This window comes from Scyliorhinus canicula, chromosome 28 (genome assembly GCF_902713615.1).
Source record: "Scyliorhinus canicula chromosome 28, sScyCan1.1, whole genome shotgun sequence".
In the NCBI taxonomy this organism is placed as follows: domain Eukaryota; kingdom Metazoa; phylum Chordata; class Chondrichthyes; order Carcharhiniformes; family Scyliorhinidae; genus Scyliorhinus; species Scyliorhinus canicula.
Genome location: NC_052173.1, coordinates 11,743,838 through 11,771,753, shown reverse-complemented (window position 1 = coordinate 11,771,753; position 27,916 = coordinate 11,743,838). Strand labels below are relative to the sequence as shown.

At 47.7% G+C, this 27,916-nt stretch overlaps 1 protein-coding gene across 2 annotated transcripts in view; it reads right to left on the bottom strand.

Annotated features, from left to right (window-relative positions):
* Positions 1–6,959: 6,959 nt before the first annotated feature.
* The window catches only part of LOC119958118 (TRAF family member-associated NF-kappa-B activator-like), a 23,374-nt gene continuing 2,417 nt past the window's right edge, over positions 6,960–27,916 (bottom strand). For both annotated transcript variants that reach the window (XM_038786364.1, XM_038786365.1), the window contains exons 2-4: positions 25,501–25,622; positions 10,213–10,814; positions 6,960–7,465 (exon numbers count right to left, since the gene is read on the bottom strand). In XM_038786364.1, the coding sequence (XP_038642292.1) occupies positions 7,286–7,465; positions 10,213–10,814; positions 25,501–25,622 (904 nt within the window). In that variant the 3' untranslated portion in view covers positions 6,960–7,285. The remainder of the gene's footprint in view (positions 7,466–10,212; positions 10,815–25,500; positions 25,623–27,916) is intronic.

The following is a 27,916-nucleotide window of genomic DNA, read 5'->3' as shown; positions in this document are numbered from 1 at the left end:
ATAAAATGATAAGATTAAGCCTATCGGACTTTGTAAATGAAAAAAATAGCAAGGCTCCTTTTAAAGTCTAGAGGTGAAGGCTCAGCTGGAGTTGCACGTGTACGGTTTCTTCACAGCCTCTTTACTTGTGAATTGAATCCAACAATGGTTGACACTTCAATCTACCTGCAGCAAATTTGAACGCTTATCTAACTCAGAGACTAATTGTTCAGACAACTTGTCAAAAGGAGACCAGCAGTTGTTGGTTACATTTGTGCTGTGGGTTTGTCACAGATTTGAAGGACATTTGAGCAAGGCTTTTGAAGTTACAGGTTGTGAAGTCTAAAAATGGATGATGACATCAAATGAAAAGCAAACTGAGTCACGAACTTGAGGATCGCCAGCCGTTTAAGGACTATATTTTAGTTCAAACCAGAAGCTTGTAATTCAGCTTGAATGAACATTTGCAATGTTTAATTGATTTGTTTAATCCTGTAATTTTTGCTCAATTCCATTTAAAGTTTCAGGAAAAGTGTTAAATGTTCTTTCTTTTGGAAAGTTATTCTAGAACATAGAACATACAGTGAAGAACAAAGCCATTCGGCCCACTGAGTCTGCACTGACCCACTTAAGTCCTCACTTGCACCCTATCCCTGTAACCCAATAACCCCATCTAACCTTTTTTTGGTCACTAAGGGCAATTTATCATGGCCAATCCACCTAACCTGCACGTCTTTGGACTGTGAGAGGAAACCGGAGCACCCGGAGGAAACCCACACAGACACGGCGAGAACGTGCAGACTCCACACAGACAGTGACCCAGTGGGGAATCGAACCTGGGACCCTGGTGCTGTGAAGCCACAGTGCTAATCACTTGTGCTACCGTGCTTCCCGAAGTCTTCCATCCCTCAGAAAACAGATTTATAAAAGGGCAACGGGAATTATACTTAGCTTAACAAAAGGCGGCTAGATTGGCCATTTTGTTCCATTTATTTGAAGAATATATTTTTACATAATTAATTGAAGAGTGAAGAGCCTTGTATTCAAAAAGGTAAACCACACAAAGCACCAAAGAAAAAAAGGGTCCAGATTCACACTGTGCTGATCAGGTCATTTGTCAGCTGAAAATCCAGCAGCTAAGAGCCTGCCTAAAAAAAAAATCAGAAATGGCTGATAGAAGCCATTTAACCCTCGAGAAGACTCACTCTCTTCATTAACCTAACCCCAGTTAGTTCACCTGTCCTAAAATTTGCTCTTCTAACCCTCTCTGCCCTCTGTTCAGAACCATTTGGTGACAAGTTCAAGCTTTTGCTACCTCATTGTTCTGCAGAAATTTTGTTACATTTACCTACCACATATATGGAGTGGAAGTAGGTTTGTGTATTCAATTACTTTGGTTTTGCTACCATGGAGTTGCTATAATCTGATACACCAAACCACATTTAAAGATAGGAAAAGAGAATCCCAACGGCAGGAGAATTCTGGCCAATAAATATTTTTTAAGAACTCTCCAATTAAAGACGTCCACATGCCAAACTGTAAAGTCAAATCATTAGACAAGCAAATAAATAACCTGTTAAATTGACCACATCACCGCAGGGAGTTACATGGCATAGAGTTCACATGACACATAGTCACGTGGGATATCTGACCTTGAGGTGGCCATACACAAGCCTTTGGAGGGGGCAGGAGGACCATTAGAAAGGAAAACAAGATCCTTTGCGTTAGAAATAAAGTAGAAAAACAAGGGTTGGGATTCTCTGTTGGCTGATGCCAAAATCAGGAAACGCAATTGGACGGAGTATCAGTTCTGATGCCGAAATCACAGTAGGCACCGATTTGATGCCAAATCGCAATTCTCCACTGCCTTGACAGTGGCATCACGCGTTCCAGAACGCACGAACAGTCCACACCATTTGCATATCATTAGCGGGCCCGATATTCTCCAGGGCCGGGCTGAATTCCCAACGGCGAGGTTCACTTGTGCTTTTAAAAATCATGAAACCAGCGTCGTGGCCGATGAGGGAGAATAGAGAAGGTAGGGCATGGAGAGATGCGACTGTAGGCTGCCAAGCTGGACACTGGCCGAGCTAGGGGGGCCCTGTAACGCCAGGGGATGATGGGGGAAACGGGCCGTGTGGCCGGGGTGACGCTCCACGGGACGGGGCGGTGTCCAGGTACGAACCGTCATTACCGCGGCCTGCAAGGCCATCTTGGTGCACACCCCACTGACTACCCACCGTGGCCCTGGTTCTGCAGAGTGGCACCTGGCACTGGGGAGGAATAGGGGAGGACACATGCTACCGGTGGCCGTCAAGATTACGGTCGCTCTGAACCTCTATGCCACGGGGTCCTTCCAGGCACCGAGTGGGGACCTGTCCGGGACCTCACAGAGCTCAGTGCACAGGTGCATCTGTGCAGTCACGGAGGCCCTATATGCTCGGTTGGCACAATACATCCATTTCAATGTGGACCGAGCCTACTAGGATGCCCGGGTAGCAGGGTTAGCCGCCATGGACCAGGTCCAGGTGTGCATGTTCCCCTACAAGCACCTGCAGATGACAGGGCGCTCTACACAAACCAAAAGGGGTTCCACTCGGTGAATGTGCCGTTGATATGTGACCCTGAGCTGCGCATCACGCACAGCGGCATGGTAGCACAGTGGTTAGCACAGTTGCTTCACAGCGCCAGGGTCCCAGGTTCGATACCTGGCTTGGGTCACTGTCTGTGCGGAGTCCGCACGTTCTCCCCGTGTCTGCGTGGGTTTCCTCCGGATGCTCCGGTTTCCTCCCACAAGACCCAAAAGACGTTCTTGTTGGGTGAATTGGACATTCTGAATTCTCCCTCTGTGACCCGAACAGGCACCGGAATGTGGCGACTAGGGGCTTTTCACAGTAACTTCATTGCAGTGTTAATGTAAGCCTACTTGTGACAATGATAAAGTCTATTATTATTATTTGCGCCCGATACCCAGACAATGTGCATGACGCCTTCATCCTGACACACAATTCCCAGCCTCTTCGATATGCCCCTCCCCCCCGGTTGGGGGGTTGGCCCCTGGATGACAGGGGTTATCCACTGCGGTTGTGGCTGATGACGCCTATCTGGAGGCTAAAGAACGATGCCAAGACCTGCTGCAATGGCGACCATGCAGTGACCAGGGTGCTTCGGCCTCCTGAAGATGAGGTTCAGGTACCTGGGCCGCTCTGGAGTGGCCCTCCAGTATGACGCTTAGAGGGTCGCCCACATTGTGGTGGCCTGCTGCGTCCTCCACAACATCGCACGGCAGAGGGGCGACGTGCTGGAGGTGGAGGATGAACACCAGGCCTCGTCCGACGAGAAGGATGCGGGGTAGGGGGAGGATGGACAGGACATGGGGTCCAGGCAGGCACAGGAGGCCCCATGACGTGGGCCAGGGCCAACACGCAAGGGTCACTATGATCACCTTCAGGTTCACCTACTGTCTGTGCAGAGCCTGCACATTCTCCCCGTGTCTGCGTGGGTTTCCTCCGGGTGCTCCGGTTTCCTCCCACAGTCCAAAGATGTGCAGGTTAGGTGAATTGGCCATGATAATACTGTCCAAAGGTTAGGTGGGGTTACAGGTATAGGAGTGGGGAATAGTTAGGGTGCTCTATCGGAGCAAGGTTCGGTGGAGACCCGATGGGCCAAATGGCTTTTTTCTGCACTGTAGGGATTCTATGATTCTATGACCATGGGGGGGGGTAACTGGCCAGGGTCACAGACACTGCAACCCCCCCCTCCCCCACACCATGCCCCACAACCCTCTCCGTGATACATAACTGCCAACTACAGGGTGCGGGCCCTGGGTTGGCAGTAACACCGGGTGCTGTCCATGGGATGGACGATGATGACAACCTGCTCTGCTATGAGCTCTGTTGCCCACATCGTTCGACAACATCTGACTCCTGGCCACGGTAGCATTTTCCTCTGTCCACCTGGGAGATTCCTGCATGCGAACTGGCCATTCCATCACACGGTGCCATCGGATCCCTGAGGGTTGTGATTCCCACCCTGAGACCTGGCTCCCTCCTCGGGATGCCTGATGGCCCCCCTGCTACTCAATGGGACGGGGGTGTGAGCGGACCCATCCCCCGAGGCCCCCCGCCACCTGGCACTGCCAGTCCTGGAGGCCCGCTCTGGTCATAACCATGCTCGTGACCATGGAGCACAGGGAATGGATCACCACCATCTGGGACTGCGCCACATCACCCAGTGACTGTGCCACCACCTTCTGGGCATGTCTCACATCAGCCAGTGACTGCGCTATCTCCCTCTGTGTCTGCGCCACATTGGCCAGCGCCTGGTAATGCTGCCCACGTTCCCAGCCATGGCCTGCTGTGACACACTCAGGAGCACCGGTGCAATTTCCAGGTGGCTCTGGCACATGGTTGCCTGTGAGGTGATAACCCTGTCCTGGGCCTTGGCCAGTGCCTGCACAGAGTGCCCCAGGCCTTGGATATGCTGATCCATAGCTAAAACCCTTGTCCCCAAGGCTTCCACCGCGGACACCACCTATGCGGTATTGGCCTGGGTGGCACGCATGGTCAGCGCCACCTCCTGCTCCTGCACGTTGTTGGACTCCTCCATCTGCGCCTCCAGGTGCTGGATGCTCGCCGACAACCCCTCATGCAGTCCATGGCTCTGCGATTGCATCGACATAATCAATGAGACTGTCCATTCCAGAAGACCGAAAACTGTCCGGACGGCAGCTAGACCTGGGGTCGGCCTACCCTCCGACCACCTGCCCCTTGGGTGTTCCTACCTCCACCTGATGTATAGCAGCACATGTGGGGTGCGCACCAGGTAGTGCCCCAGGAGCCTCTTCACTGACGTGCCCAACCGAGGTGAGTGTCTCTGGGATGGTGGAGGGTGTTGGAGACAGCTGAGACGGGAAATCACTGTCATCCCCAGACTCGAGCTCCAGGGTTCCTTGTCGAGGGCTGCCGCCCGTGGCTGCAGCTTGTCAGCCTCCTGAGTGTCAATCCTAAACCCGGCTAATCTGGCACCGTTTTTTCATTAGAGTTGATTGTGTTCCACGTGGTGCCGGTGCTAGCCTCTTAACGGTTATTGAATTGGTCCAGGTACAGCGCCAGGTTTGCTGTTGTGGAACTCCACAAATCCTGCCCCGGCGCCAGCATTTAGGGTGGGATTCTGTGGGAATCGGCGGGGTGGGCAACTCCGGCGCCGAGGAGTGGCGTGAACCACTCCGGCGTTGGGCCGTCCCAAAGGCGGGGAATCCTCCGCACCTTCAGGGGCTAGGCCGGCACCGGGGTGGTTTGCACCGCGCCGGCCGGCGGGGAAGGGGCTTGGCGCCACGCCAACCGGCGCCGAAGGGCCTCCGCCGGCCAGCGGGAGTTGGCGCATGCGCGGGAGCGCCAGCGTGTGCTGGCGTCATCTCAGCGCATGCGCAAGGGGGATCATCTCCGCGTCGGCCATGGCGGAGGGCTACAGCGGCCGCACGGAAGAATAGAGTGCCCCCACGGCACAGGCCCACCAACAGATCGGTGGGCCCTGATCACGGGCCAGGCCACCGTGGGGGCACCGCGCCCTCCCGAGGACCCCGAAGGCTGCCCGCGCAGCCAGTCCTGCCGGCAAATACCTGGGGTGGAATTCTCCGCTCCCGCGATGATTCGGGTAGGCCGTCATGAACTCGGCCGAGTTTCACGACGGCCTCGGAGGCCGCTCCTCGCACCTTATTCACCCCCACCCGGGGGGCTAGGAGCGGCGCTCCGTAACTCTCGGCCGCCGGGCCTTGACGCCGGCTCCAACCCGCGCATGCGCGGCTGACGTCACGACGGCTGACGGCTCCAACCCACGCATGCGCGGTTGCCGTCTTCCCCTCCGCTGCCCCGCAAGACGTGGCGGCTTGATCTTGCGGGGCGGCGAAGTGGAAAGAGTGCGTCGTTTGGTGGGCACCGATCGCGGGCCAGTCCCCTCCCGAGCACGGCCGTGGTGCTCACTCCCCTCTCCGCCCCCCACAAGCCACAAACGGCACTTTGGCGCCCATGTTCACAACGGCAGCGACCAGGTGTGTGGGGGGGGGGGGGGAATCGCGGGGGGAGCCAGGAGGGCGTGTCGTGAGTCGCCCGGCCCACCCGCGATTCTCCCACCCAGCGTGGGGAGCGGAGAATTGCGCTCCTGGTGTAATATACGCCGGCAGGACTGGGCGAAAACAGGAAGCCATTCGGCCCATCGCGGGCCGGAGAATTGCCGGGGGACCGCTGCCAGCGGCCACCGACCAGCGCAGCACGGTTCCTGCCCCCGCCAAATCCCCAGCACCGGTGAATTCGGCAGCCAGTGGTCGCGGGATTCATGCCGCCCCTCCGCCGATTCTCTGACTCGGCAGGGGGTCGGAGAATCCCGCCCTTAGTCTCAGGAATGGAGAATCCCGCTGAAGGTACCAGGGATAAAAGACTTCAGGTGCCTGGATAGATTGGAAAAGTGTGGTTGTTCTCCTTAGAGCAGATTAGGTTGGGAGAAGTTTTACTAGGGGCATTCAAAATCATGAAGGGTTTTGACAGCTTTGCTGAACTACTTTGTTTCCAATGGCAGGAGGGTCGGGAACAAAAGAAAACAGATTTAAAGCGATTCGCAAAAGAACCAAAGGTAACATGAGGAAACAAATTGCAAACAATGAGCAGGTCCAATTTGGACTGTGCTGCCTGAAAGATTCAATAGAGGCTTTGAAATGGAAATTGGAGAATGATGTGATGGGGAAAGAGCAGGACAGTGGGCTAATTGGACAGCCCTTTTACAGAACTGGCATAGGCATGATCGGCTGAAGAGCCTCTTTTTGTGGTATATGATAATACTGCAATGGAGGCCATCTGAAATGTAGTATAATATTACTATGGTTCATTTTGCGAGTGTGCCTCTTATCTATCAGAAACAGCAATGTTACCCTCACTGTTGATGGAGTGATCTGAACCCTTCCCTGGTGAGTTGCTGCCTGGTAACACACTCCTGCTGTGTTATTCTGTGGATCAAACGCTTTTCAGCCATCTGTTCTCTGAACTACATTGAGTCTAAAGTGATCTGCGATGTAGCAAATTCTGTTCTTTTCACATTCGTTTAATTCCCTCCCCTTCACCTCCTGCCCCGAGTGCTGTTTCATATTTGCTCAGTCCAGTTCAAGTGTCCCTCACCCCTTTGCACTCTTTTAGGAACAAACATTTGCCTATTCGTGGCCCGTCAGCCTCCATTGAACGGAGTACAGTGTTGCTCATTGACCTTTTGCAGTGGTTACGTAGCATTGCCCAGATACCCAGAAATGGAGCCACAGGGGTTAGTCGCATTCGATATGTCCGGTGAGATGTACCAAGTAATCGTCTCGGGTTGCTGCACCAGCCGGGAATATAGCTTGACAGAATTCACAGACTTGGGAGTTGAGGCTTGATTCCGAGTTCAAAGTGGTTTCATGTCCTGCGTGGCAATCCTCGGGTAAATAAGGAGGGCTCCATGAACTCTGCAGCCAATTAGAAGCATCATTAATACGCTGGCAGGAAGGGTCAGAACATTCAGCCCTTTGTGTGTTATTACTCACAAACAATAACGCTGTTTTCCATTAAATACCCATTAGCCTGGCCACTGACTTCTTTATTGCATTGTACTCTGGGCTTTTTAGTTACCTTGATTATTTTACATTTGTTAATGAATGGTTTTTATTTTACAATGGGAAGATGGTGGTGCAGTGGTAATGTCACAAGACTAGCAATCCAGAGGCCCAGGCAAATGCTCTGGGGGCAAGGGTTCAAATCCAGCTGGTGGAATTTAAATTCAATAAATAAACATCTGGAAGTGAAAACTAGTCTCAGTAATGTTGACCATGCAACTATCATCTATTGTTATAAAAACCCAGCTGGTTCGCTCATGTCCTTTAGGGAAGGAAATCTGCTGTCCTTACCTGGCCTGACCTACGCGTGACAATGTGGTTGGCTCTTGACTACCCTCTGCAATGGCCTGGCAAGTCAAGGGCAGTTCGGGATGAGCAACAAAAGGTGGCCTTTGCAGTGGCACACACGGTGGCACAGTGGTTAGCACTGCTGCCTCACAGCTCCAGGGTCCTGGGTTCAATTCTGGCCTCGGTTGACTGCGGAGTCTGCATGTTCTCCCCGTGTCTACGTGGGTTTCCTCCGGGTACTCCAGTTTCCTCCCACAGTCCAAAGATGTGCAGGTTAGGTGGATTGGCCATGTTAAATTGTCCCTTTGTGTCCAAAGATGTACAGGTTAGGTGGATTGGCCATGTTAAATTGTCCCTTTGTGTCCAAAGATGTACAGGTTAGGTGGATTGGCCATGCTAAATTGTCCCTTAGTGTCCAAAGATGTGCAGGTTAGGTGGATTGGCCATGCTAAATTGTCCTTTTGTGTCCAAAGATGTACAGGTTAGGTGGATTGGCCATGCTAAATTGTCCCTTTGTGTCCAAAGATGTACAGGTTAGGTGGATTGGCCATGCTAAATTGTCCCTTTGTGTCCAAAGATGTACAGGTTAGGTGGATTGGCCATGCTAAATTGTCCCTTTGTGTCCAAAGATGTGCAGGTTAGGTGGATTGGCCATGCTAAATTGTCCCTTTGTGTCCAAAGATGTACAGGTTAGGTGGATTGGCCATGCTAAATTGTCCCTTTGTGTCCAAAGATGTACAGGTTAGGTGAATTGGCCGTTCTAAATTGTCCCTTTGTGTCCAAAGATGTACAGGTTAGGTGGATTGGCCGTGCTAAATTGTCCCTTTGTGTCCAAAGATGTACAGGTTAGGTGGATTGGCCGTGCTAAATTGTCCCTTTGTGTCCAAAGATGTACAGGTTAGGTGGATTGGCCGTGCTAAATTGTCCCTTTGTGTCCAAAGATGTACAGGTTAGGTGGATTGGCCATGCTAAATTGTCCCTTTGTGTCCAAAGATGTACAGGTTAGGTGGATTGGCCATGATAAATTGATCGGGTTACTGGGTTGCGGGGATAGGGTGGAGAAATGAGTGTGCTCTTTCCAAGGGCCGGTGCAGACTCGATGGGCCAAATGGCCTCCTTCTGCACTGTAAATTCTATGATTCTATGACACCCACATCCCATGAAAGAATTTTTAAAAAATTTTACCCATCTATTTGCCTTTTATATATTAACTTTTTAAAGTTGAGGAAACACAACAAGATGGCTTGCAAGATGCACCAGAGTGGAGCTATTTAGGAGAGTGCGGTATTGGGATTTGGTGGCACTGGATAAGGGATGCTGGGGCTTGGTACCAGTGGGGTGGAAATGGTCGAATGATACAGCACAGAAAGAGGCCATTTGGCCCATCGTGTCTGCTGGTTCTTTGAAAGGTGCTGGGTTTGGCTGCAGTGCACTGGAAAAGTTTGTGTTTGGCAGCACTTTAAAGGCATAATTGTGGTCCTATTTGGCTGTGTGCCAAGATTGGCAACGCTCGCTCTGTCACGTTGTCTTTTAAAACGGCAACTGGGGTCCGGTGTACATCTTACAAAGGCAAATTACAGAATACAGGGCCCACTGCCTGAATCAGGCAGGTGTCTAGCCACCTAGTGCTTGGCCTCGTTAGAAAGGGCAGCAACTGAAGACCCGAGGACAGTAAGGGCTCCACACATAGTTAGCACAGCCACCAGGTGGCTCAAATTAAAAACGAGGTGTTTGCTTGAAAAAATAATTTCTACTTTTTGCTTAATTTTGAGCTGATTGACATGAGTAAGTGCTGGAAAATGGAACACTTTTCCACTGAATGTCAGCATCAAGGACTCCCTGGTGAGGTATAGCACAGGCTATACACAGAATCCTTTACGTTACACCAACACTATCTCATCTCCGGAAAGTGACGGGTGAACCACACACACCAGCCATATCCGAGTGATCCAAATCAATTTGTGCTGGGTTCTGGGTGGTTTTATGCTGTGGAGCCCCACTACTGTATTTAAGACTGCCCAGAATCATTTCAAAGTGGGCATCTATATTTAACGGGGAAAGTAGATTGTCAACCAATCAAACCTAAGACCAGAAGTGGAAGGGCAGTGTGACATACCTCTGCATTTCAAAATCTGGGGCCTGATTTTAAATCCTGCCCAGTCCACAGGAGATAATTTCTTTGTTGAGTCATATGGTGTAATTACTGGCTTCTAGATGCTTTACAAAAGTACCAGACAGCCTTATGTGTAAATTGGTCACAGATATTTAAACAGTGTGACGCCACCAAACAATTCAAAAGGACAGTTGCCTACCTGTTGAGGCCCGCTTATCTTTCGAGGGATGGCAGGTTCAGGTGTAACAGATACATAGTCTATAGAGTGACAGGCAACGGCAGAGTCCAAGCTCCTCGGTAATTGAACATTTTCTGAAGCATTGAATGTACCCAAGTCCTCTTTTTCCCAAAAGGGGTAGGCTGGCCCTAAAGGTATCCCCCTCTCACCCAGAAAGGACCCCGGAATATTCACAGTTGACTGTTCCAATGCACTCCTGTCTATATTAAAGCTGTAAGTACTTCTGTAGTCATCATACAAGTTGCTTGCAGAACCTTGAACAATTTCATCAGTTGGAGTTGGAGGTTCTGGTAAATGAACAGTGTTCACGTGGGGTAGATTTTCTGGTTCGCTGATTAAAAAGTTGTAGTCGACACTGGTTGGGGGAAACTTAATGTCGAGTTTGGAACAGCACTCAAGCACCTGGTCATGGTTTCTGTCCACCATAACATCCGGAGGATCAACAGGAACATTGCAATCAGCTACCTCGAGGCCGTTCTTCTTCTGTGCTCTGAGGAAGGGACCTTCAGATTGGTCTGGCTTCCCGGTGTCTGTGCACTGTATTGGCACACTGAACGGCATATCTGAAAGAAAGCAAGGAGACTCAGAGGGAAAACAAGAAGATTTTGACCAAAACGTATTTTGTATCTTGAAACATTATATAAAGGATAGGAAACAAAACGGTGGACCTGCATAGAAGATCAGTCAGTGTCGGAGAGAGAGCGAGAGTGAGAGAGATTGGATTGTTTTTGCTGGATTCGTTTATTGTTACATGTACCGAGGTACAGTGAAAAGCATTTTTCTGCGAGCAGCTCAAACAGATAATTTAGTACATGGGAAGAAAATAAAATAAAAAGAAAATACATAAAAGTGCAACGTAAGGTCCACAATGCAAATACATAGACACCGGCATCGGGTGAAGCATACAAGAATGTAGTATTAATCAGGTCAGTTCATAAGAGGGTCATTTCGGAGTCTGGTAACTTTCCTCGTTAAATATAGATGTTTGTGCGTGTATCAGACTTTTGTATCTCCTGCCGATGGAAGAAGTTGGAAGAGTGAGTAAGCCGGGGGGGAGGGGCCTTTGATTATGCTGCCCGCTTTCCCCAGGCAGCAGGACCCCTCACCCCACAAGTATGAAGTTAACTTATAGCTTGGGCTGTACCCTGTTTATATGAACATAGTTATGTGTTATCAATAACACCGGTTTAGCTCAGTTGGCTGGACAGTTGGTTCGTGATGCAGAGCGAGGCCAGCAACGCCGGTTCAATTCCCATACCGGGTGAGGTTATTCATGAAGGTCCACATTCTCAATCTTGCCCCTCGCCTGAGGTGTGGTGATCCTCGGGTTAAATCATAGGGAAAAGCGGCCTATGGTCATCTGGGACTATGGCGACTTTACTTTAACTATCAACAAACACAATGTTCACAGTATATAAGACTCAGAACCTCTTTGTGAGACCTACTGAAGATACAACGTAGTGGCAGCGAATAGAAAAACCCAGAACCTCGCAGAAGCTGGAGCAGAAATTCAAAGGTTGCAAAACTAAAGGAGCAGTATTCTGACCTGACAGATAGCATGCGAAGTGGAGACACAAGAGGGAGATCAATAAGCTCCATTGCAGATCTGGAAGCATTTGGAAGCAGAAGAAACATTTTCACTGTGCAGCAGGGCACTCCTCAATGTCTCGTGGAGGGTCAATTGTGAATACCTATAGAGTGCAGAGTCAAAGCACTGAGCAGGAGGGAACAAATAATTCAGTTTGAAGCCAGGACTAGTCTAAAAGGCTTAATGTTGCAAAGATAAAGACAGAGCAGCCCATTTCCGAAAGCATTGTGGCCAGCCCAGGTTTAGAATCGGTGCCATACCAAGTGGTGGCTGAGTGCATTTTAAGGAAAAAAAACAGAAGCAGAAGGTTTAAAAGGTGCTACTTTATTCAGTAGGTTCAATAGCCGATGATTATTGTGAGGCAAGGAACAAACAAATCCACAGATAAATTTCATGAAGTTCTGAAACCGTTTGACACATAATTTAAGTTAAGAAGCAGCAAACATTAAGAGCAAGATTAAACAAATGTGTCCAACAGACTGGAGAATCAGTTGACTCTTTTATAAACAAATTATACAGATTGGCTGAAGGCTGTGACTATGATGCCCTTGAATCAGAACTCCTAATGTACAGAAATATTGTTGGAGTGGCTGATTATGCCCTTTCAGACATACTACAGGCCCAGGAAGACCCGACTCTAGAAAAGGCCATCCAAATAAACAGCGGTCCGAAATCCACCAACAGCACTGATGTATTTTATGAGGCAAAAGTAACTATGGTACAGAGCAACTCCAACTGTCCAGCTAGTGAAATAACAAAGGCGCAGAGAGGCTCCAAGCCAAGGAAGGCAATACTCCAACAGACCAGAAGAGGGTGGGAGACAACGTCAGCACTCCGGAGTCAAATGACCTCACAGGCGAGAGCAATGTTCAGCAATCTCAGTGCAGTATTTCAACTGCAACTGCCTGAGACACTTCAGAAAGCATTGCAAAGCTAATACACCCAGATGTGCAGAGCATCCCAAGACAATCCAGGAGATTGAGGTTCCACACCAGGAAGAGACAGTATAAGGTTACCTCATCAACTTCAAATTTGACACGGGAGCCAGTGTTGCAGTCCTCTCAGATAATAAACCGTGGCTGTGGCTATGAATGAGACACACCACTCGACAGGTCTGGAGGAATCAAACTTCCAGTCAGAGACATCATCCTGGAATCACTAAGGTATGGGGACAAGCAGATATTCAAATTCATGTACGTCATCTGAAACAAATCATTTCCTCTCTGAAGCAGAGAGGCGTGTGTTGCCCTTAACCTTCTTAAAACGGCAGGAGGCATCAAGACAACTCCTGTCATCAATGACATGGAGCTGCACGTTTCTGAGAAGCTCACCAGGCTTGACTTGGACTTCATTTCTGAATTGTTGCCAATCTTCGCAGAACTGGTTTGTCCAATTTATTTGCAGGTGGCAGAAGCTGCAGCTTGGTCTGACTAGCCAAAGCTTCAGATAATTAACATTGTACCTCGAGTGGAACACACACAGTGCAATGACCAGCAACAGAAGAATAAACCCAGACTCCAATGGTTGCTGTCACACTATCCGTCAACACCACGGAACAGACACTGCAACCTCCAGCCAATGCGCAAAGCTGCAAGACGATGCTGGAGCAAAGAACCAATGATCAGCAACTCGCCAAAGCACACCTCAGTGATGCACAGACACACACTGAAGTACACTATTTTGTGATAAAAGCCAAACTCCAAGGTGAGCCCACTGATGAGGAACATCAAAGCGATTGGGAAAGACACCTTCAACTCCCACAAAGATTACAGTGGATCACACGGAGAAAGGAAACCCGGGTTCTGTGTTGTTCCTCGTATCTTAATAAAGCTCGTAGTCTCAAGTGTGGAGAAGATGCTTTATTGTGAGTTCGTTCAGTTTCCAGAGCTCGACCTAGAACTACCTTCCAGTGCTAACTACCAGCTTTGCTTGCTGTGTGTCCTGCTTACCAGCCCGCCTGCTGTGAAGAGTGTGTCCTCACTTCCTGTCCTGATGTATTTATATGGCTCTCCCGTGCTCCCTCTAGTGGTCGCTCAGTTGTGTTGCATCTGGTTAACTTGTGATCACCACATCCCCCTTTTTCTCTTAACATATTTTCTGAACATTGTTAAAGAAAATTGTATATCCTGTCCCAGTGTATTTATAGCTCTCCCGCTCGTGTTTGCTCTGTTGTTTTTGTATCTGGTCAATCTACGATCACCACATCCCCTTCTTTCTCATTACATAGTTTCTGTACATCATTAAGGAAAATTATACAAAACAGTAACTTATGATATGCGTATCTATACAAGTGATGATGCTATTGCCTTAGTTAACAAAGCCAATGTATTTATATGTCCAAACTTAATAAACACATTTATGAGTCCAAACCTGATGAATTTGTTCAGAGCTTTTTTTTTTCTTTTTGTTGTTGATGACGTGGTGATATTGATATTGCAAGTCCGCTGTGAATGTTGTTGGTGTTCCTTGTTATCTTAAGTACCCAATGCGTCATCCCGAGGTGTTTGCATGGTCACATCACTGATGTTGACTGGCATGGACTTTTTTTTTGTGCTTGTGGTGTTGATTTATTGTCTCATCCGCCTTGGATGCTGGTGTGCTTGCTTGTTCTGGAGCAGACGTGAGTTTGTGCGATTCGTTGTCATCCCATGACATGTTTGTAGTCTTGTTATCGTTTTGCAGTGTGCTGTGACATCGTCCATCATGTGCCAAGTAGTGCCATTGTGTACAAGTCGTTGTTTCATTGCTGTTGTTTCTGTCGTTCCTGTTTTTGTTGTTTCCGTTGCCGTACTTGTCGCTGTTTTTGTCGTTTCCGTCTTTGTTGTTGTCGCTATCTTTGCTCCTGACTTTGTTGTGTTTGTTGCCATTCTTGTTGTTTCTGCCTCTGTCGTTGTCGCTATCTTTGTGCCTGACGTTGTTGTTTGTCTTGTTGCGCGTCATGTTGCTTTTCTTCTTGCTGTTGTCGTTCTCGTTTCTGCTGTGCTTCTTGCTATTGTTGTTGGTCTTGTCGCGCTTCATGTTGTTTTTGTTCTTGCTGTGTTTCTTTTGACTTTTGTTTTTCTTGTTATACTCTATGAGTGTCCCGAGTGGATAATTTGAGTCATTGAGCATTCCGTCTCGCGAGTGGTGCGAATGATCTGATGTTGCATCGGTGCAGGTGACATCAATCAGTTGTGGAGAATTGGATTCCGCATCTTTGCTTTCTTGGTGCTCGTCTTCTCGCGAGTGGTGCGAATGATCTGATGTTGCATCGGTGCAGGTGACATCAATCAGTTGTGGAGAATTGGATTCCGCATCTTTGCTTTCTTGGTGCTCGTCTTCCGGAGTCAAAGTCTTCTTGATTACATTTGACGCGGTGTCTGTGGACTCTCGGCGCTCCTCTTCTGGAGTCCAAATCTGCATGATTTCAGTTGACGTGGTTTCTCTAGACTCTTGGTGCTCCGCTTCTGGAGTTAAAATCTTCATGATTTCTGTTGATGTTATCTCACTGGACTCCAGGTGCTCCTCTTCTGGAGTCAAAATCTGCACGGTTTCTTTTTGTTTGATGTCTCTGGACTCCAGGTGCTCCTCTTCTGGAGTCAGAATCTGCATGGTTTCTTTCGGCATTGTCTCTGTGGACTCCAGGTGCTCCTCTTCTGGAGTCAAAATCTGCATGTTTTCTTTTGGCGTTGTCTCTCTGGACTGTTGGGTGGCCCGACTCTGTGCTTCTGTACAGACAAGCTGACAACTGTCAGTCTCACTGTGATCCTGTACGTCAAGTGCGAGCACCTTGTCACTGTTTTCGCTCTGTGCTTCGGTACAGACAAGCTGAGAACTGTCAGTCTCACTGTGATCCTGTACGTTGAGTGTGATCACCTTGTCACTGTCTTCGCATGCAGTGGGCAGAGGTGCATTGTCTTCTTCTTGTTCCTGTGAGCGTGTTGGACTTTCATAGTCCGCTCTTTCTTCTTGTTCCTGTGAGCGTGTTGGACTTTCATAGTCTGCTCTTTCTTCTTGTTCCTGTGAGCGTGTTGGACTTTCATAGTCTGCTTGCGGTTGCTCAGGTACAGCGGGTTTACCTTCATGGTCTTGTTCATGCTTGGTGTCCGCCCGGGAGTGTTTGCTTGCATCCCTGTTGGCGTCTTTCATCACCCGCACTGTGGAGCCTGTCATCGCTCGCTCCGTGGAGTCTTCCTGTGCTCTCTGTGTGGCGTCGTCTTCGTCTTGGGTATTGCTGTCATCCAATGTATCGACGAGCTGCCATGGCACCATGGTGTTGGATTCATCCACCATGAGTAGAGTCGTGTTGAGCTTTGCAACGGTGTCGCTGATGCTGTGATCAGCATGTCCAAATAACTCCTCCATGTCTGAGTAGTATTCTTTGAAACCCATTTCATCTTCGTTGGCTTCTTCTACCACGAGTTGATTCGTGTTTAACTTTGCGACCGTGTCGCTGATGCTGTGATAAGCATATCCGACTGACTCAGCTGTGTCTGAGTAGTATTCTCCGAAAACCAAATCATCCTGGTTGGATTCTTCTACCACGAGTTGATTCGTGTTGAACTTTGCGACCGTGTCGCTGATGCTGTGATAAGCATATCCGACTGACTCAGCCATGTCTGAGTAGTATTCTTTGAAAACCAAATCATCTTGGTTGGATTCATCTACCACGAGTTGGTTCGTGTTGTGCTTTGCGACCGTGTCGCTGATGCTGTGATAAGCATATCCGACTGACCCAGTCAGGTCTGAGAGGTAATCGTCGAAAAACAAATCATCTTTTGTTGTTTCGGAATTCTTTTTGTTCGCTTCACTGTGTGTGGTGAAGGCAGCTTTTTCCAAGGTTTTGTGCAAGTTGTTTTTCACTGTTGGTTTAAGTTCAGGCGTTTTTCTGTGTTCTGAGGCAAGAAAATTTGGTTTTACCACTTTAAGTGTCTTGTTTTCAATTTTCGGGCATTTCCCTTTTAAGTGGGCGTGGTCAGGATTCTCAGACGTCATGACGTCACGCGTAGGAACGACTTGCACATGCGCAAATCGGCTTTCTTTCCTTGTGCGGTTCGGTGTCCATTGCGCATGCGCGGCTTGCGCATGCGCATGACGGTCCGCGACGAAGACTTTTTTTGACTGCGCATGCGCGGCTTGCGCATGCGCATAACGATCGGCGCCGCGATCTTTTGTAAACTGCGCATGCGCGACTTCCGGTTCCGGCGCATGCGCAGACGCGATTTGTAGTTCTTTGTTTACCATAGACTGCAAAATGTGCCCCGACGCCATTTTATCGCGGATTTCAGCGTTTTTTTCTTTCTAAAAGTTGTAAGTTACCTTTTCTTTCCGATTTGGACTGGGTTTCAGCGTTTTGGCTTTGTGAGAAATTCGTGTTATTTCTTCTTTTTGATCTGTTCTTTGCATTCGCGATTTCTTGTTCTTTTCGTGATTTTTTAAGTTTTGCATCACTCAGTCTCTGTGCAGTTTGGACTCTGAGTATGTCTTGCTGTTCAAATTTCTCACAGTACTCTTCAAATTTGTTTAGTACCGTTTGTAAGCTGTTTCTGTCTTCACCTTTTGAGTATTTAAATCCATTATAAACTTTCATAGCTTCATTTCCTTCGATGAGAATTGCTATTTTAATTTCGTCTGAAGCTGCCGCTGCATCATATGCTATGATACCGAAATCGAACATTTGTTTAAACCTTTCCCAGACACTTCTTACTTTTCCAGTCGTGTCCAGGTGAAGTGGGTATCCAAGGCACATCCTCTCATCAGCAATGTCTTCCCAAGTCGAATGTCCAGTAGGAGATTTCCATGCCATTCTTGGTTGAGATTTCCATGCCATGTTTTTTTTTGTTTTCTGTATCTGCAGCTGAGTTGTCCTGTCATAAGCGTCTGAAATCACTCCTGGGTACCATGTGTTGTTCCTCGTATCTTAATAAAGCTCGTAGTCTCAAGTGTGGAGAAGATGCTTTATTGTGAGTTCGTTCAGTTTCCAGAGCTCGACCTAGAACTACCTTCCAGTGCTAACTACCAGCTTTGCTTGCTGTGTGTCCTGCTTACCAGCCCGCCTGCTGTGAAGAGTGTGTCCTCACTTCCTGTCCTGATGTATTTATATGGCTCTCCCGTGCTCCCTCTAGTGGTCGCTCAGTTGTGTTGCATCTGGTTAACTTGTGATCACCACAGGTTCATACTGTTTTGTTATGCTCTTGACGTAGCATAAGCTGCTTCCTTGATGTACACTCTGACAAAGGAAGGTTCAGACTTGGAGATAGCTTTAACACATTTATTAAACTGTTAACGATTCTCCTACTTGGATTCGACTCTCCTGTTAATCCTGCTATCGCTACTCAGACTGACGAACCAGTCTGCTACAATCCACGTGGTGGGTGTGATGTGTTTCAAATCAACCCTGTCTGTACTCACTAAGTGTCTCCACAGAGAAAGATCATGTGTGCTGTGTCCTTATATATGGGTTGGTGTGATGCCCCCCTGTGGTAGTGCCACCTCTGTGTGTATCGTGAATGCCCATTGGTCGTGTCCTATCTTACTGGCCTATTGGCTGAGTGTCTGTGTGTCATGTCTCTGGTGCTCCCTCTAGTGTCTATCTAGTCTACGTGTATTTACATTAACCCCTTGCGTATTTACAGTGATGCATATCACCACACATACCACAATTGTACAGACGTTTTTTAAAATATATATATATATATTTAGAGTACCCAATTATTGTTTTTCCAATTAAGGGGCAATTTAGGGTGGCCAATCCACCGAACCTGCACATCTTTTGGGTTGTGGGGGTGAAACTCACGCAGACATGGGGAGAATGTGCAAACTCCACACGGTCAGTGACCCAGAGCTGGGATTCGAACCTGGGCCCTCAGTGCCACAGTCACAGTGCTGTCCACTGCACCACGTGGCGCCCTACAATTATACAGAGTTAACACTCTCTCCAGAATAGAACAAGCCAGTGGTGCTCGAGCAGAACATAGAACATAGAACATAGAACAGTACAGCACAGAACAGGCCCTTCGGCCCTCGATGTTGTGCCGAGCCATGATCACCCTACTCAAACCCACGTATCCACCCTATACCCGTAACCCAACAACCCCCCCCCCTTAACCTTACTTTTTAGGACACTACGGGCAATTTAGCATGGCCAATCCACCTAACCCGCACATCTTTGGACTGTGGGAGGAAACCGGAGCACCCGGAGGAAACCCACGCACACACGGGGAGGACGTGCAGGCTCCGCACAGACAGTGACCCAGCTGGGAATCGAACCTGGGACCCTGGAGCTGTGAAGCATTTATGCTAACCACCATGCTACCGTGCTACCCAGATGGGGAGTTGACAAAAAAAAGTTCAACTCCAAAGAGTGGAAAAAGCCTATCAGAAGAAGACACCAAGTGCTAGAAATACAGGCTACAACTCAAACTCGTAAATCAACAAAAGTTGGCCCAATCATCAGAACATACCACTCCTCCAAATGTGTCCTCCAGACCATCTCAATTGATAAAGTCAGAGACTTGGTGGGGAGGTGGTAGGATGATTTTAATGCAAATACATTGGGTAAAGACTTGGGGGAGTTGGACGGCACGGTAGCGCAGTGGTTAGCATTGTTGCCTCATGGCGCTGAGGACCCAGGTTCGATCCCAGCCCCGGGTCACTGTCCGTGCGGAGTTTGCACATTCTCCCCCTGTTTGTGTGGATTTCGCCCTACAACCCAAAAATGTGCAGGTTAGGTGGATTGGCCACGCTAAATTGCCCCTTAATTGGAAATTTAAAAAAAAAGACTTGGGAGTTGTAGTGTAGGAGGGTCTCTGGCCAAGCAAGAATTGATATGGGACTGGGAAGCAGTCACACCCATCGTGTGATATAAAGAGACACATGACCTGAAACAAGGGTCAGTTGTGGACTGGACAGACACCTGCGTAAAAGGAAGTATGGAGTTAGTTCATAGCTTGGGCTATTGCTATATATATGTATAGGAAGATGTGTTTTAATTAAACTTAATGCTCAAGGATAAAAGATTCAGAACCTCTTTGTGAGACCTGCCAAACATGCAATATACAACAAATCTGGGATATTCCTTGCTCCGTATCAATCAGCTGCTCACTGAATAAACCCATTGCGGGGCCTCGGCTACTGCATTTGCTGCATTCACAATCCATGTCAACAGATAAGTAGGAGTGCTCCTTGGGTTCAGTGAACACCAACCATATTCTAGCAGTTTGGGTAGCTCAGCAATGTCATTGAGTGCCAGCTGATGTAATACTGAATGAGACACCCACGTACATTATGTGATGTCAACATGGAAATTCTGACAGTTCGACAAAAATAAGAATTAAAATTGGATGATAAATTCTCCTACTAGCAGTACCTTGAACTATGCCATAGGGAGCAGCACCAATGTAGATATATTAGCCAGCGTGTTCACAATATCACAGTGCATAAAGAAAAACCTTGCATTTATACAACATCTTTCGTGATCATAGATGTCATCAAACAATTCAAACTAATGTATTACTTTTGAAGTGCAGTTATTGGTATTGCGTGAGTAAGTGCAGCAGCCAATTTGTGCATAGCAAGGTCCCACAAACAGTAAGGAGATGAATGACCAATTTATCTGTCTTTCGGTAGTGTTGGTTGAGGGAACAATGTTGGCCAGGCTACTGGAAGAACTCTCGGCCATGGAATCTGGGGCCATGGCTTAACCAGGGAATCCTGGACAAGTGGGCAAATCTTTAAATTAGAACTAGGCCATATCAAAGTGAATTCAGAAAGCATTTTTCACAGAAAGGTGATCAGGAGCTGTGTCCACCCTCTAGAAAAGGCTGTGGATGATTTGTCAATCAAAATGTTCAAGCTTGAGATTGATCGATCTTTGTTGGGTAAGGGAGGTCAGGATATGGAGGAAAGGTGGGTCAATGGAGGGAGGTACAGATTGGCCGTGATCTAATGGAATTGAGGAACATTTTTGAAGGGGTGAATGTTATATATTAACATATTTGTTTTGTAAAGTCTCAGGCAAGCGACCACTTAGAAAAGTTAGGTTTTATTCTCCTTACTATACACTCCTCCTATTCCCCTCAGGGCCCCCAATCCCAGCCCACACCCAGGCCGGGGTATTTATATCCCAGCAGTCCTCGGGGAAAGGGGGGTAGCCCCGCCCCCTCATCTGGGTAAATCGTATTCAGGTGAGGCCACAGGGACTCTGATGTTGCAGATCCCTGGGCCTCCTGTCAGGCGATAACAGTGTTATATATTAATGATTTGGACGTGAACATGGGGAGCACGATTGGGAAATTTGCAGACGACACAAAGATTGGCCGAGTGGTGGACAGTGAAGAGGATAGCAGAGTTATAGGATATAAAAGTCAGGATATGATGTTGGAATTGTATAAAACACTGGTGAGGCCACAATTGGAGTATTGAGGGCAGTTCTGGTTTAGCTCACTGGGCTAAATCGCTGGCTTTTAAAGCAGACCAAGCAGGCCAGCAGCACGGTTCGATTCCCGTACCAGCCTCCCCGGACAGGCGCCGGAATGTGGCGACTAGGGGCTTTTCACAGTAACTTCATTGAAACTACTCGTGACAATAAGCGATTTTCATTTCATTTCCATTTCATAGCTACAATCTCCAAAACAATATAGATGGGTTGGTGGAGTGGGCGATAAAGTGGCAGATGAAATTTAACACAGAGAAGTGTGAGCTCATGTATATAGGGACTACACAATATACTAAGAGGGGTAGATGAAGTGAGAGATCTTGGCGTACAGGTACACAGGTCCCTAAAGGCAGCAGTTCAAGTCGACAAGGTTGTGAAGAAAGCAGATGGAATGCTCTCCTTCATTGGCAGAGGTATAGAATATAAAAGTAAGGATATAATGCTGGAATTGTATAAAACACTGGTTAGGCCACAGCTGGAGTACTGTGGGCAGTTCTGGTCACCACATTACAGGAAGGAGGTTATTGCTCTGGAGAGAGAGCACAGGAGGTTTACAAGAAGGCTGGAAAAGTGTAGCTACAGGAGAGATTGGATAGGTTGGGTTATTTTCCTTGGGACAAAGAAAGTTGAGGGGTGACTTAATTGAGGTGTACACAATTATGAGGGAAAGAGACAGAGTGGACAGGATAAAATAGTTTCACTTGGTGGAGAATTCTACAACCAGGAGACACAGATTCAAAATAAGTGACAGAAGGTGTAGGGGGAAACATGAGGAAGAACGTTTTTACACAGAGGGTAGTTGGAGTCTGGAATTCGCTGCCCGAGTTGGTGGTGGAGGCAGAGATCCGAAACTCGTTTAAAAAGTACTTGGAACTGCACCTTAAGTGCTGTAAACTACAGGGCCATGGACCGGGTGCAGGAAGGTGGGATTAGAAAGGGCATCTGGGTATCCAATGGACAAGATGGGCCAAATGGCCTCCTTCTGTGCTCTAACTTTTTTATGATTCTATAGACTCTGGAACAGTTCCTGCAGATTGTAGGGTAGCTAATGTAACTCCACTATTGAAAAAGTGAGGTAAAAAGGGTAGCACAGTGGCTTTTTTACAGGTACACAGGTCCCTAAAGGCAGCAGTTCAAGTAGACAAGGTTGTGAAGAAAGCAGATGGAATGCTCTCCTTCATTGGCAGAGGTATAGAATATAAAAGTAAGGATATGATGTTGGAATTGTATTAAACCCTGGTGAGGCCACAACTGGAATATTGTGGGCGGTTCTGGTCACCACATTACAGGAAGGACATGACTGCCCTGGTGAGAGTGCACAGGAGGTTTACAAGAATGTTGCCAGGGAAGTACTGCCGCCTCATGGCGTCGAGGTCCCAGGTTCGATCCCGGCCCTGGGTCACTGTCCGTGTGGAGTTTTCACATTCTCCCCAGTGTCTGCGTGGGTTTCACCCCCACAACCCAAAGATGTGCAGGGTCGGTGGATTGGCCACGCAAAATTGCCCCTTAATTGGAAAAAAATAATTGGTACTATAAATCTCTTACAAAAATAAATAAAGAAATAAAAAGGGAGGTAATGCAAAAATAGGAAATTATAGACCAGTCAGCCAGATGTCAGTAATGGGGAAAATTCTAGAGCCCATTATCGAAGATTTTATAGCAGAATACTTGGAAAACAGTCGTAGAATCGGACTGAGTCATCATGGATTTATGAAAGAGAAATCACGGCCTCACGGTAGCATGGTGGTTAGCATCAATGCTTCACAGCTCCAGGGTCCCAGGTTCGATTCCCGGCTGGGTCACTGTCTGTGTGGAGTCTGCACGTCCTCCCTGTGTGTGCGTGGGTTTCCTCCGGGTGCTCCGGTTTCCTCCCACAGTCCAAAGATGTGCAGGTTAGGTGGATTGGCCATGCTAAATTGCCCGTAGTGTAAGGTTAATGGGGGGATTGTTGGGATGTGGGTTTAAGTAGGGTGATCATTGCTCGGCACAACATCGAGGGCTGAAGGGCCTATGTTCTATGTTCTATGCCTGACAAATCTACTGGAATTCTTTGAGGATGTAACTAGTAGAGTTCATGAGAGGGAGCCAGTGGATGTGGTTTATTTGGACTTTGACTAAGATTTTGACTAAGTCCCACATAAGAGATTAGTGTGTAAAATTAAAGCGCATAGGATTCGGGTTAGTGTGGTGAGATGGATAGAAAACTGGTTGGCAGACATGAAATAAAGAGTAGGAAGTAACAGGTCATTTTCACAATGGCAGGCAGTGACTAGTGGGGTACCGCAGGAATCGGTTCTCAAACCCCAGCTATTCACAGTATATGTTCATGATTTAGATGAGGCAACAAAATGTAATATCTCCAAATTTGCAGATGACACAAACGTTGGGTGGGAGGGTGAGCTGTGAGCAAGATGCAGAGATCCTTCAGTGTGATTTGGAGAAGTTAAGTGATTGGGAAATGCATGGCAGATGCAGTATAATGCGGATAAATGTGAGGTTATCCACTTTGGTAGCAAAAACAGGAAGGCAGATTATTATCTGAATGGCCATAAATTAGGAGAGGGGAATGTGCAACGAGACCTGGGTGTCCTCGTACATGAGTCGCTGAAGATAAGCATGCAGGTACAGCAGGCGGTAAAGAAGGAAAATGGTATGTTGGCCTTCAATGCGAGAGGATTAGAGTACAGGAACGGGGATGTCTTGCTGCAATTATACAGGGCCTTGGTGAGGCCACACCTGGAATATTGTGTGCAGTTTTGGTGTCCTTATCTGAGGAAGGATGTTCTTGCTATAGAGGGAGTGTAGCGAAGGTTTACCAGACTGATTCCAGGGATGGCGGGACTGACGTATGAGAAGAGATTGTATCGGTTAGGATTGTATTCAGTGGAGTTCAGATGAATGAGGGGGGATCTCATAGAAGCCTATAAAATTCTAACAGGACTAGACAGGGTGGATGCAAGAAGAATGTTCCAGATGATGGGGGTGTCCAGAACCAGGGAGCACACTCTAAAGATACAGAGTAAACCATTTAGAACTGAGATGAGGAGAAATTTCTTCACCCAGAGAGAGTGGTCGGCCTGTGGAAATCATTGCCACAGGAAACAGTTGAGGCCAAAACATTGCGGCTGCAATTTTACTAAATGGGATGAAAGTCGCATAGTGAGTGCGTTTAGCCACATGTTTTCTGACGCTCGCAGCGCTGAGAAACACAAGGCTATAAAATACGACTCAGGTTTAACAAGGGGCCTCAACAAGGCCGCACATAGCCCTGTTTTGTAGGAGCTTCACCCACCGGAACTTGTCAGTATAGCGAGAGATCTGGACGCCATTTTTAAATGGCACCCCGATCTCAAAGGCCACCGAAGTGACACCCGACGCCTCCCCAAGCACTATGGGATGCCCCCCCCCCCCCCCCAATACCCACGTAGGGCATCCCCGGCCAATCGCACTCTGTAAAAAATGCCAGTTTGGCACCCCAGCAGTGCCACCCGGGCACCTTGGCAGTGCTGGGCTGGCACCCAGGTCTCACTTCTAGGTGCCAGGCTGTACTGCCAGGATGCCAATATGGCATGTGCCAGCAGTGCCAGGGTACCACTCTGCCCAAAGGGCACACACATAGGGGTCTACAATCATCTGGGATACTCCCACAAATGCCATTGGATCTGGTACCCATTTGTGAACACCAGTACCGACCATCGCTGGCCCAAGATCTCCGAGGCGAAGCAGATTGATCCCACAATCCCACACCTCGGGTAACTCGGGAATCTGCCCATTAAAGTGAGACTAGGTGTCTCGCTTTAATGTGCGGGTTTGCGGGGCAGCACGGTGGCGCAGTGGGTTAGCCCTGTTGCCTCACGGCGCCGAGGTCCCAGGTTTGATCCTGGCTCTGGGTCACTGTCCGTGTGGAGTTTGCAAACCTGGGACCTCGCCGCCATGAGACTGCAGTGCTAGCCACTGTGCCACCGTGCTGCCCCCTATTTTCTATGTTAATGTTTCTATTACTTCACCATTGCTCATCTCAATGAGAACATTTTGCTACATAAACCACATACACTGATCCAGATTATATTCCAAGTCTTGCGTATTCTTCCTCTAAAATCCCATAGTATTTGTCCCTTCATAATTCATGCCACAGTTTATTGATAACACGCTTATTAAATTAAAAAAAGTGCACGTCTTCCATCTCACCATGAACAACACAATGGAAGATCTGCTAGTCTGGGTTGTAAAACTGCTCTTTACTCACCAATGGTTATTTCTCTCCTCACAGTCAGCTCCTTAATAAGCTCTGCCTGTCTCACACACACAGTTTTCAACCGTCTAAATTCCTGGTACAGCAGTCCAAATGCTTCTTCCATCTCCTTAACACTAGTGGAAAGTAAGAGTTCAAATGTTAGCCAAGCCAATGCCACTTTGTAACATCAGTTGGTAAGTTTCAGCCTGAACCTTTTCGAATGTCCAGTTTCCCCAACACATTTTCAGATTGATTTCTACTTCATCGAAGGAGCCAGATTACCCTGTTCCACACACAGGGCAGGCCCCATAAATCAATTAGTCGGCCTACACACGAGTTTGGGTCCGGAGGAAAATCCCAGGTTTAGTTAAAAGCAAATTACTGCGGATGTTGGAATCTGAAACAAACACAGAAAATGCTGGACAATCTCAGCAGGTCTGACAGCCTCAGTGGAGAGAAAAGGGAGCGAACGTTTCCGGTCTGGATGCCTCGTTGTCAAAGCAGGTTTAGTTGCTGGGTTATGCTGATCTTACCCAAGATGGCAAGGTGGACAAGACAATTGGCCTCGTTTCTCCAGGCTAAGGAAGTGTGGGGGAAAGTAATTAAGGTTTTGTCCTATTTACAAAGCAGGAACCCTTTCGACCTAGTAAACATGTAGGTTTGAGTTGTAAGACTGTAGAAGACACAAAAAATATCCCAATAATAGTTGAAAATCAAGAGGAAATAGGGAAGAAGGACTTAAAACAATCACTAATGAAAGGTACTGGAAAAACTGTTGGGATTGAAGCCCCCTGAACCGGATGGCCTGTATCCTAAGGCTTTAAAAGAAATGGCTGCAGGGGTGGTGGATGCATTGGTTGTAATTTTCCAAACTTCCTTTCTGGAAAGTTCCCGGCAGATTGGAAAAGCACAAATGTGACACCTCTATTCAAGAAAAGAGGGAGATAGAAAGCAGGAAACTATAGGCCTGTTCAGTCTAACATCTGTCACAGGGAAGGTGCTAGAAACCATTACTAAGGAGGTATAGCAGTACATTTAGAAAATCAGATTGCAATCAGGCAGAGCAACATTGTTTTGTGAAAGAGAATTAGAGCTCTTTGAGGATGTAACAAGCAGGGAGGACAATGGGGAACCAGTAGATGTGATGTATTTGGATTTCCACAAGGTATTCAATAATGTCCCACATAAAAGATTACCATACAAGATAAGGGCTCATGGTGTTGGGGGTAATAGATTAGCATGGATAGAGCATTGGTTAGCTAACAGGAAGCAGAACATCAGGATAAATGGGTCATTTTCAGGTTGGCAAACCATAACTAGTGGCATGTCACAGAGATCTGTGCCGGGGCGTCACCTCTTTACAATCAATAGTAATGGCTTGGACAAAGGGACTGAGTGTGTGGTATCTAAATTTGCTGATGACACATAGATAGGCAACAAAGCAACTCACGAAGAGGACACAAACAGAATGTAAAAGGATATAAATGGGTTAAACGAGTGGGGGGAAATTTGGCATGGAGTATAATATGGGAAAGCAGGAGCTTGTCCACTTTGGCAGGAAGAATAGAAACGCAGAATATCATTAAAATGGAGAAAAACGTCAGAAAGCTCCAGTACAGAGGGACTGAGCAGCCTTGTACATTCGTCACAAACGGTCAGTATGCAGGCACAGCAAGTGAGTGAGAAGGGAAACAGAATGTTGGCTTTATTGCAAGAAGTGTATAAAATTAAGGGAGGTGAGCTGTACAGGGCCTTAGTGAGACCCCCATCTGGAATATTTTGGTCTCCTTACTTCAGGGAGGGATATAATTGCATTCAAAGCAGTTTAGAAAAGATTCACTCGGCTGATCCCTCGGATGAAGGGGTTGTCTTATGAAGAAAGACAGGTTAGGCCTATATTCACTAGAGTTTGGAATAAAGTTTCCACTTGTGGGTGCAGAGTAAAGTGTTACCCCTAACACTACTCGAACAGTAATAGCTACTGGGCATATGCAGAAGGAGCAATATAATAATGACATCACAGAGCAGAGAACGAGGAGAATCTGAGAGATGACAAGTGGGTCTATCCTAGTGTTTTGTAATCCTGTACGTAGTTGCGTATGTAAATAAAGGCTACTTTGAAAAAGGATCTTTGCATCCAGCCAGATCCATTGCTGACAGTTCAACAGCTGCCAAGACAATCCAACGTGAAATATGGTGGACGCAGCAACAACAACTGAGTGAGGTGCCCCCGGGGCCGGGGGGGGGGGGGGGGGGGGGGGGGGGGGGGGGGGGGGGAGTCTAGAATTAGGAGAAACAGTTTAAAAATAAGGGCTCTCCCATTTAAAACAGCGATGAGGAGGATTTCTTTCTCTTAGAGGGGTCATATTTGGAATTCTCTGCCCCAGGCAGCAGTGGAAGCCGAGTCATTTAATATATTCAAGGCTGA